The sequence below is a fragment of the Protobothrops mucrosquamatus genome, unplaced genomic scaffold (assembly GCF_001527695.2).
Source record: "Protobothrops mucrosquamatus isolate PMUCROS unplaced genomic scaffold, P.Mucros_1.0 scaffold5040, whole genome shotgun sequence".
NCBI lineage: Eukaryota > Metazoa > Chordata > Lepidosauria > Squamata > Viperidae > Protobothrops > Protobothrops mucrosquamatus.
In genome coordinates, this window is record NW_015390917.1 from 9,369 (window position 1) to 20,813 (window position 11,445).

Here is an 11,445-nt window from a genome sequence, read left to right on the forward strand (position 1 = left end):
GGTCCTCTTGAGATTTTGCTGTCCTTTTAAAATTCAAACATGTTTCTTTCAAGTTATGGCCCTAATCCTGATCTAAAACCTCAATGCTGTTTTCCTTTCTACTACTAAAAATTCATGGACGTGCCATTTGGACATGTGGCATGAACCGTTTTAGATCTCCACTGCGTAACTGCTGAGTAATTATTATTATTATTAAGTCGCCGTTCCTCAACACCTATGATCGATATGTTTCTTCTTCTACGAAAGCATTATTTTTTTTAAGACATCAGCGTGTTTTTTGTGTGTGGTTCAAAAGCTCAGGGCCGTAACGTCTTCTCATTCAAATCTGATATTTACCCATGACACAACCAAGCTCTGACACAATGCCTGTGTAGTAGAGAAGGCTACTACGGGTTGTAGCTATCTACCCAAGCGTATGAAAAGAATTTCACTTATCCAATTTAGAAAGTCACGAAGATAAAACCATGGGCATTGCAAGACTTCTCAAGTTACGCATTCCGGGACTCTCTTGCTCTTTGTAGGTCACAGGTACCCCGTCTCTTCCCCCACCCCCAAGGTAAACAATATTTAAGTGCCCCCTACTTCTGGGTCCCAGAACATGACCTTCCAGTCTGCGAAAGAGGTCCTACATGCAGACGCAGTGACTGCCTCATGTTCTTCACGTTATCTTCAGCTGGCTTTCCGTGGTTTCATTGTCTTGGGGTTGACCAGCCTAGATCTCCGAAAGGTCCCTCACCTGTTGCTGACCTCGGCGGAGGGCCACAGGGTGTGCAGAGGTCAGAATCTGTGTCTGACTCGCCTTCCGCAATGTAAGGTCTGATTTTGGCCACTGCGGTGTAGCAACCATTGTTCAGGATGTCCAAATTTTCTTTGGACTGAGAAATGCTAAAGCCGCTGAAGGAACGCTCCAGTTCCTCGTGGTCGACCGACGGGATGGAAATGGACGTGTCGCTGTCTCTCAGGGCACTTTCGGGGTGTTTAGCAGTCACGTCTTCGTTCTTGGCATACTCGGAACTGGCTCGGTTGCCCCCGCTGTAGGCAGATAAGGAACGCTCGTGGGACGGCGGTGGTGGGATTCTCACCAAGGAACCGGGATCACCAACTGGGGATGACCCATAGCTCGGACGGGGATAGTGCTGCCAAGAAGTGGAGGGAGGACATGAGTTGTTTGGCATCATTGTGGCTGGTGGGGCAGAGTAGTTCTTCTGGCCCATGGAACTGGTTGAGCGGATGATCTTGATAATGCAGCCATTTTTATCAATGTGTTCCCGGCTGTCCTCTGGACTGTGATAAGGTGGTGCTGGGTCAGGCTCTTTAGAGCCAAAATAGGCCTCTGTTTCAGTCGGAGGGATCCCCATCCGTTGCATGTAGATGTTGACCAAGAAATCCAACTTCTTCTCCATGGAGAGAACCTGGGAAATGGCCCACAGACCCCCAAGACACAATTAGCCAAATTATTTTAGATCTAAGCTACCTTGATTCAGCCATCAAGAATCTTGAGGATAGTGCCAAGTTTCCTAAAGATTAACAACTGCCGGAGTAACACTGAAGGAGACTGTTTGTAACTCAGGATTGAAATGAGGGTCCTTGGTGTTCTCCGAGTTGGGTTGTTTCCTTGCAGATGTTTCATTACCCAAACTAGGTAACATCATCACTGCTAGAAGGGAGTGAGATTTTCAGAGTGAAGAAATCAGAATGGGAGGAGGAGGAGGAGGAGGAGGAGGAGGAGGAAGAGGAGGAAGAGGAGGAGGAGGACAACGACAACGACTGTGGAGTCCTTGGTGCTGTCTGAGCTTAGTTGTGTTCTTGCAGACATTTCATTACCCAACTAGGTGACATAATCAGTGCTAGAAGGGAGTGGAATATGCTCCCTGTTTATATACAAATAGTTTGCCCTGACAGTTCCTTGATTAGGATAAGCCACTTGTATATAAACAGAGAGCAAACCCACTCCCTTCTAGCACTGAAGATGTTACCTAGTTGGGTGATGAAACGTCTGCAAGGAAACAACCACACTCAGAGAGCACCAAGGACGCCTCAACTGCCAGAGTGATGTAACAAACTTCCAATTTCTTGGGGAAATATCCAAATTAAGGAAATGACAGTAGGGCTTAAAAGGTGACAACCAGCACCTTGATTCGGACCCGGAAGCAAATCAGCAGCCAATGGAACCCTCGCAGGAAAGAGGACAAATAATGTTGGAATCGTACCTGTTTTTCCACCTTGCCAAGTCTGCCCATCATACTTGGATCTTCTGGCAGTTCTCCTTCAGCCGAGCCTTTGGTGCGGTCTTTGTCTGTCAGTGATGGTCCACGCCCAACAATCTGGTCCACTCTAGGTCCCACCCAGAAGAAACAAAACAAAACAAAGCAAAACCAAATGAGCAAGCTACAATCAGAGAGATCAGATCTCCATCCTTATCTTCCAGATCTTCAAGCGTGTATTATTCCTCCAGCCTTTTCTTGTATAATGATCGACAGAGGTAGCATCAGGCAAATACAGGTAGTCCTCAACTTACAGTGGAGCCCCAAATTTCCATTGCTAAGCAAGACAATGGACAAGTGAGTTGTCTCCCATTTTACAACCTTTTTGGCCATCTTTGTTAAGCGAATCACTTTGTTAAGCCTCCCCCATTGACTTTGCTTGTCAGAAGCCAGCTGGGAAGGTTGCCAATGGTGATCACATGACCCTGGAGCAGTGCAATTGTCATAAATGCATGCCGGTTGCCAGGAGCCTGAATTTAGGGATGCTACAAAGGTCATAAGTATTAAAATCAGGCGTAATTCATTTTTTTCACTGCTGTTGTAGCTTCAAACGGTCACTAAATGAATAGTCGTAAGTTGAGGGCTACCTGTATCCCACCAGCTTTTCTTTTCTAATGATTTAACAAAATCATTTAACATCAGGCAAGTAAGTAATTACTCAGATGCAAAGTAATACGCCTCGTTATTTTGGCTTGCATTTTATAGTTCAAAACACTCTGTTTCCCTTTCTGGAGATTAAATCTGGCACAATATGCGCAGCAAATTTGCCCCTGGAGATCAAAATCTGCATTGTGTTTCCAAACCTTTTTCAGTTTTTGTCCCTCTTTATTTAACACTAGCTGTACCCGGCCACGCGTTGCTGTGGCTCAGTCTGGTAAAAGCATGTGTTGCTTTTACGTCCAACAGATGGCGCTGTTTTTTAAAAAAAAGCATGTTTTACCTGTCACAGGTGTGACATCTATATAATATAGGTATATATCAAAAAGCATGTTTTTACCTGTCACAGGTGTGACATCTATATAATATAGGTATATAAAAACACGCGCGTATTCGAATGCAACGTTGTGTCAAAATTTCAAAGCAATCGGTGAAGAACTTTCGGAGATTTAAGATTTTGAACAAACGAACATTTACATTTTTATTTATATATAGATAGATTATATTGCTCATTTTAAGTGTTTAGGAGTAACCCAGAAAGAAGACCAGGAACGTGGCTAGTTTCCATTGTATGTCACAGTTCTAAAATAAGTAATGCGCACACACACACACACACACACATACACAGAGGATAAATTTGGAAGTTCAAATAAGCAATACTATTTACTTGACATTGCTGGTGATGTGATAAGGATAATTAGTAATTCTGGATCAACTTTGTTGGTTTCCAATATCCGAATCTCACACTGTGTTCTAGGTTGTAGGGAAAAAAATGATTTTGAAAACAGTAGCACCTGCAATATTTCCCAAAGTTGTTTTGTTCCTCACTATCCTTTTTTGCTTTTTTCACATGGTCATGTATCCTAAAAAAATTGTGGTTTTTTTAATGGTTTATATTATAGAAAAAAACCACAAATCTAAATCTAACTTCTTACACAGATCAAAGATGGGAAACAAAGATGGGAAACAAACTTATTTTTTACCCAATATACTTGCATATACAACATATAATGCCCTTCAGTTAATACCTCAGCGTATTTCAAACTTGGCAATTTGAAGACGTGTGGACTTCGACTCCCAGAATTTCCCAGCCAGCCACGCTGGCTGGGGAATTCTGGGAGTCGAAGTCCACACATCTTCATGTTGCTAAATTTGATAAACGCTAACTAAGAGTCTACTGTCTTCCATGAATAAACCAGCTTGAATCTTAGTTTTGCCTGAGAGTTTATGGTCTGAGTCCTTAGCCTTTTCACAGAACTACAATTCATAAGCTCTATTTTAATAACAAGGTTAAAAGGGGCAGTTATAAAATGTGCATATCCTCTCTCCCAAAATGAAAGCATGCAAGCAAGGATAAATGATAAACCATTAAGGCATAAACTGATTCCCCAGTTTGGGCGATAAACAATTAAAAGTAATTGCTACTATGAGGATTTGGTTCAGAAATTGAAATTCCTGAAAACCACAAAGTGATTTTCTGGGGAATGCTAAGAAGTAATTGCTGGTTTGAATGAAAAGAGGAAGAATTACAAAGAGCTATTAGCCTACTTGAAAAGTAAAAAATGCTTTTGTGGGGTTTGTTAGTGAAGAATTCAGAAAATGGTCAAAAAAAAGGGGAGACACTGTTTTGCTGTCCAGATCTGAGTTTGTAAATTATCTGAAGGTGAGACCTTAGGTAGGAGTCATCTATCATTTTCTTAAATACGATAAATAAAATAGAAATGATTCTGAACTCTTTAGAACTGTAGGAAGTTTCCATGAATATGAATGACTAAAAATGAGTAGTCATGTCCCTTTTCTTATAAAGCTATATATAACCTTCAGCAGAATTTTAAACATGGGCTTTGACTTACTGGACATAATCAATTTTATTTCTTGGAGTCTTTTTCTAAAGATTTTTTAGAAAAATCTAAAGACTTTTTTTGTGAAGTCTTTTTTCTAATTTTTATATGGCAATTATCTTACCTGCCCTTGTGTGATCTTTAAAATCTGTGTGATTTTTTTCCAGGAGACCCCTTAAATTGGCAGAGGAGAGGGGGAGAATGGAAAATGGTTTATGATTTCCTCAGAGTTATTGTTTTACGCATGGCTGTTGTTTTATTTAGAATTTTTTTAAAACAAATTGAAGAAGATACCAGGAGTCATTTTCAGGTTGAGTAGTCTAAATATGTGTTTTAAAAAAATATCCTCCCCCTTTATTATAGAGCCATCTGTCTTAACCTCAAAATCTTAATTAACCCCGGTCAATTTTACTTTTGCATAGTGTGCCAGATTTATACTTCTAAAAACCCGAAATGACAATAACCAGGAATAAAAACCACAAACAAACCAGTATATTCATCATTCCGTAACAAAATTTGTTGTCTGGAGCAGAATTTAAACAGTACTTCTTCCACAGCTCTGGAGCAAAGGCGACCGTTCCATGCACAAGGCGTGAATGAGTTATGAGTTCGAAGTCAGGCAAGGAAAGGGGGAAAACGGATTAATGAAATGAAACGCTTATGAACATCTCGAAAAACTAAAAGTGCTCCCTTGATTACACATTGTTAACACAAAGCAAGGGAAGGGTCAAGTCATCTGGCTGTTTCCAGTCATACCAAATTGCCTTACTTTAGCAGAAGGATGCTCAGAAATTTGTATGCAAACCTTTTAAAAGAGCTATGTCCTCTCTTTGACTCATTAAAGCAGCTGTGTGTTGTTTATTTGCAATATCTGTCTTCTGTGGAAAGCATTTGGTCCCCAGGCTCACACGTCTGCTTCATGAACAGCTACCAGGAAGTGAGGTGGCTGCGCGTATCACTGTCACGGGCTGTGCAAATTCTTCAAAAGAGCTGTGTCTTCTCTTTGACTCATTAAAGCAGCTATGTATTATTTATTTGGCAATATCTGTATATTGTGGCACGCATTTGACCTCCAGGCACACATGGCTGCTTCATAAACAGCTTCTAGGAAGCGAGGTAGTTATACATGTCAAGGTCAAGGGCTGTGCAAATCCTTTGAAAGAGCTGTGTCCCCTATTTGACTCATTAAAGCAGTTGTGTTTTATTTATTTATTTATTTTGCAATATCTGTATGCTATTTCAAGCATTTGGACTCCAGGCCCAATGGCTGCTTGATAAACAGCTTTCAAGAAGCAAGGTAGTATATATGCCAATGCCATGGGCTGCGCAAATCCTTCAAAAGAGCTATGTCTTCTCTTTGACTCATTAAAGCAGCTGTGTATTATTCATTTATTTATTTTCGCAATATTTATATACTATTGCAAGCATTTGGACTCCACGCTCACATGGCTGCTCCATTTTCCAGCTTCCAGGAAGCGGGGTGGCTATGCGCATTCAACACACGAAACAGCCTGAAGCAACTTCTATAAACATCTGCACACGCCTCAAAAGAGATCCAGCTGTTTTAATGTTTTTTTAAAAAAAGTCCTTTCTATGCACATCTGTGGATTGCAAAGCTTTTTTTTTTACAACACAGTTACTTGGACCTACATTTGTTCTGGCTTTTGACTATAAGGACCACATTTATGGTGGTTGTTATCTGTATTTATCACAATTTTATTTGGAAGCATAATCGCAAGGGGACAATTGCACGGCTTCACAGAATTAACTAGGCCGTTGCTAATAGTAGAAGAGTTACACTGTTTTTCCTTTACTATGCATATTAAGTAGCATCTCTTGGGTGCCATTTGTGGTCATGAGACTTCTCCTTTCAAGGTTAGACATCTCACCACAAAACATGGGGTGAGCAACGATCAGGCTGACAGATACGACTCATCTCATTTCCATGACAAAAGCAAAAAGGTACGGGCAAATCCAAATTCTAGAAAATGCAGACCTTAAAGGAGTCAAGTTAGGAAAATACCACTTTACAATGCCTTAGTAAGGCCACACTTGGAATACTGCAACCAGTTTTAGTCACCACGATGTAAAAAAGATGCTGAGACTCTAGAAAGAGTACAGAGAAGAGCAACAAAGATGATCAGGGGACTGGAGGCTAAAGCATATAAGGAAAGGCTGCTGGAATTGGGAATGTCTAGTTTAATGAAGAGAAGGACGAGGGGGGACATGATAGCAGTATTCCAACATCTCAGGGGCTGCCACAAAGAAGAGGGAGTCAAGCTATTCTCCAAAGCGCCTGGAGGCAGGACAAGAAACAACGGATGGAAACTAATCAAGGAGAGAAGCAACCTAGAACTAAGGAGAAATTTCCTGACAGTTAGAACAATTAACCGGTGGAACAACCTGCCTCCAGAAGCGGTGAATGCTCCAACACTGGAAGTTTTTAAGAAGAGACTGGACAGCCATTTGTCTGAAATGGTATAGGGTTTCCTGCCTGAGCAGGGGGTTGGACTCGATGACCTCCAAGGTCCCTTCCAATTTTATTATTATTATTACTATTACTATTATTATTATTATTATTATTATTATTATTATTATTATTATTATTATTATTATTTGCGGTATTTACTTCAATAAGGATGACCACGCTTGGTCCACCTTGCCTAGCAATAGCAATAGGACTTAGACTTATATACCGCTTCATAGTGCTTTATAGCCTTCTCTAAGCGATTTACAATGGCGGCCTATTGCCCCCAACAATCTGGGCCCTCATTTTACCAACCTCGGAAGGATGGAAGGCTGAATTAACTTTGAGCCCTTCAGAATCGGACTTCTGGCAGGTGGCAGAGTTTGCCTGCAATACGGCATTCTAACCACTGGGCCACCACGGCTTTTTCAGAGCAGGAAAGGCAGGGAACCTGCCAGAGTGAGAAGAGAGGGGATGTTACAGGTCCCCTCTCTTAAGGAGATCCATCTAGAACAGCGGTCCACCACCCTTTGGGCACCAGGAATCAGTTCCATGGAAAACCATTTTTCCACGGACCAGGGTTGGGGGTTGTTTTGTGTACTACCTAGAGGGGCCAACACAATGCTAGGCTGCATTAACAGAGGGATAGAATCAAGATCACGAGAAGTATTAATACCACTTTACAATGCCTTGGTAAGGCCACACTTGGAATACTGCATCCAGTTTTGGTCACCACGATGTAAAAAAGATGTTGAGACTCTAGAAAGAGTACAGAGAAGAGCAACAAAGATGATCAGGGGACTGGAGGCTAAAACATGCAAAGAACGGTTGCTGGAATTGGGTATGTATAGTTTAATGAAGAGAAGGATGAGGGGAGACATGATAGCAGTGTTCCAGTATCTCAGGGGCTGCCACAAAGAAGAGGGAGTCAAGCTATTCTCCAAGGCGCCTGAAGGCAGGACAAGAAGCAATGGATGGAAACTAATCAAGGAGAGAAGCAACCTAGAACTAAGGAGAAACTTCCTGACAGTTAGAATAATTAACCAGTGGAACAACCTGCCTCCAGAAGTGGTGAATGCTCCAACACTGGAAGTTTTTAAGAAGAGACTGGACAGCCATTTGTCTGAAATGGTATAGGGTTTCCTGCCTGAGCAGGGGGTTGGACTAGATGACCTTCAAGGTCCCTTCCAACTTTTTTTTTTAATAATAATAATAATAATAATAATAATAATAATAATAATAATAATAATAATTATTATTATTATTATTATTATTATTATTATTATTATTATTATTATTATTATTATTATTATTATTATTATTATTATTATTATTATTATTATTATTAGAAATTTCCTGAGAGTGAGAACAATTAATCAGTGGAAAGCTTCTGCCTCCAGAAGCTGTGGGTGTTCTAACACTGGAGGTTTTAAAAAAAAGAAATTGGATGGTCATTGGTCTGAAATGGGATACGGTGTCCTGCTTGAGCAGGAAGTTGGACTAGAACAGTGTTTCTCAACCTTGACAATTTTAAGGCATGTGGACTTCAACTCCCAGAATTCCACAGCCAGCAATGTTGGCTGTGGAATTCTGGGAGTTGAAGTCCACATGCCTTAAAATTGTCAAGGTTGAGAAACACTGGACTAGAAGATCTCCAAGGTCCCTTCCCACTCTGTTATCAAATCAACAGGAGTTTGGCGGCAGTCCAATCTGCAATATACTTTTAGATCAGACATAGCAATAGCGATAGCACTTAGGCTTATATACTGCTTCACAGTGCTTTACAGCCCTGTCTAAGCGGTTTACGGAGTCAGCCTATTGCCCCCCCCCAACAATCTGGGTCCTCAGTTTACCAACCTCGGAAGGATGGAAGGCTGAGTCAATCTTGAGCTGGTCAGGATCGAACTGCTGGCAGTCGGCAGAATCAGCCTGCAATGCTGCTTTCTAACCACTGCGCCACCACAGCTCTTCATAGCAATAGCACTTAGGCTTATATACTGCTTCACAGTGCTTTACAGCCCTCTCTAAGCGGTTTACGGAGTCAGCCTATTGCCCCCACCCAACAATCCGGGTCCTCATTTTACCGACCTCGGAAGGATGGAAGGCTGAGTCAACCTTGAGCCGGTAGGGATCGAACCCCTGGCAATCGGCAGAGTTAGCCTGCAATACTGCATTCTAACCACTAACCCCTGCAACCGTGAGCTAATTTCATGCAGAGCTTGGCCTCATTTCAAACTTGTATGCCAGAGAGTAATGCAAAACTGCTACCCTTGTTTTGCAATCTGCCACTTGGAAGCATGCAAAGAGGATCTCAGGTGGGGGGGGGAGATAAAAGGCTAATCCACCCCCTAAAAAAGCATCTCTTCTACTATTGACACTACCTTGGCATTGCTCCCTGCAACCCTGCCCTAGATTAAGCATGGATGGATGAAGCCAATCCAGGAAAGAGCCAATCTAGGAGAAATTTCCTGACAATTAGAACCATTAAGGGGTCCTTGGTGCTCTCTGAGCTTGCTTGTTTTCTTCCAGATGTTTCATTCGAACAATTAACCAGTGGAACGGCTTGCCTCCAGATGTTGTGGGTGCTCCATCCCTGCAGGTTTTTAAGAAGAGATTGGACGGCCATTTGTCTGAAATGCTATAGGTCGGATCTCCTGCTTGAGTAAGGGGTTGGACTAGAAGATCTCTAAGGTCCCTTCCACATCTGTTGTTTTGCTTTCATTTCCAAGACGGTTGGTTGTGGACTTAAACGTCTTTGTTATTCTTACCCACGAGTGGCATTCTCCTTAAGTTCCCTGAGTTATTTTTAAATAAGGTGCCATAAAGTAGCATTTCTTCTGCTCCTGCCATTGTGTTTCTCTATTTTTCTTTTGACAAATGGTAACGGATGGAAGCTTATCAAAGAGAGATCCAACCTAAAATTAAGGAGATATTTCCTAAAAGTGATTAACTAGCAGAACGGCTTGCCTCTGGAAGTTGTGGGTGGTCTAACCCTGGAGGTTTTTAAGAGATTGGACAATCATTTGTGTGAAATAGTATAGGGCAGTGATGGCGAACCTTTTAGAGACTGAGTGCCCAAACTGCAACCCAAAACCCACTTATGCATCGTCGGGTGACGGGTGGGCGTGGCCCATTGGGTGGACGTGGCTGCAGTGGTAACGGCAGACTGGGTGGGACTAAAAAGTTCAATCAATCAATTCCAACTTTGCAAGATCTTTTTTTTTCCCACGAGAAGTTGAAATTGACTGATTGATTGAACCTTTTTTTTTTTTTTGCACATGGCGGCGGAGGCCTAAAGCAAAAAGATTTTATAAAACCCAGCTGAAGGCCTAGGACTGGGGCGACGGCGCGGGTGCCCACAGAGAGGGCTCTGAGTGCCGCCTCTGGCACCCGTGCCATAGGTTCTCCACCACTGGTATAGGGTCTCCTGCTTAAGCAGGGGGTTAGACTAGAAGACCTCTAAGGCCCTTCCAACTCTGTTACTCTGTGATTCTGTTTAATTGATGTGATTCTGTTCCGATACACTCATGTCAATGAAACAATGATATTTAATTTCACCCTGATCAATTTCCACTGAACGCACAAAGGGGGGGGGAAACACTTTACGTAGCCATCCTTTGAAATAATGCTTTTCTTTCTTTGAAATGATATCCGAAAGAAATGTGGATTGTGACACGGTGCATTTTATCCCTCATGCTACATTACACTCCATGCTTACAGAAACATGCAAAGAGGAACATCTGTGTCTCCCGCCTCTGCCAAAAGCAGTTAGCAAAACTCAAAAATTGCTTGAGTGGAGCCCAGCCAAGAGGGGGAAAAAAGAGAGGAAAAAAGAAAGATAAATGATTTTTTTTTTCCTTAATGAGAAGCAGGGAAATGATATATTCTTTTCCAATTCTGCCTCCTGAGCACAACCGAGGCACGGGTGCCAACCCCTTTCATCTGTCAAAGATTGCACAAATGCTCACCAATTTGCCTTGATGGGCAAACTGAAATGCAAGACAGCAGCATAATAGGGTAGTCCCTGTTTATGTTTATTTATTGTGGGTTGATCTTGTCCTTCTTTGAAGGAGCTTGTCAAAAGGAAAAGCTATTCGTTAGTGTTAGTTACTAATAGTGCGGTCCTTGGTAGTCTCTGAGCTTGGTTGTTTTTTTTCCGGTGGCTGTATCGAGGAGGAGGAGGAGGAGGAGGAGGAGGAGGAGGAGGAGGAGGAGG

General features: G+C 42.0%; 1 protein-coding gene across 1 annotated transcript in view; it reads right to left on the reverse strand.

The window, feature by feature from the left end:
- Positions 1-689: 689 nt before the first annotated feature.
- The window catches only part of KCNQ2 (potassium voltage-gated channel subfamily Q member 2), a gene marked incomplete at its 5' end in the record, with an annotated part of 69,184 nt that continues 58,428 nt past the window's right edge, over positions 690-11,445 (reverse strand). Inside the window, 2 exons of the mRNA XM_029286788.1 lie at positions 690-1,412; positions 2,211-2,334. Coding sequence (XP_029142621.1) covers positions 690-1,412; positions 2,211-2,334 — 847 coding nt within the window. The remainder of the gene's footprint in view (positions 1,413-2,210; positions 2,335-11,445) is intronic.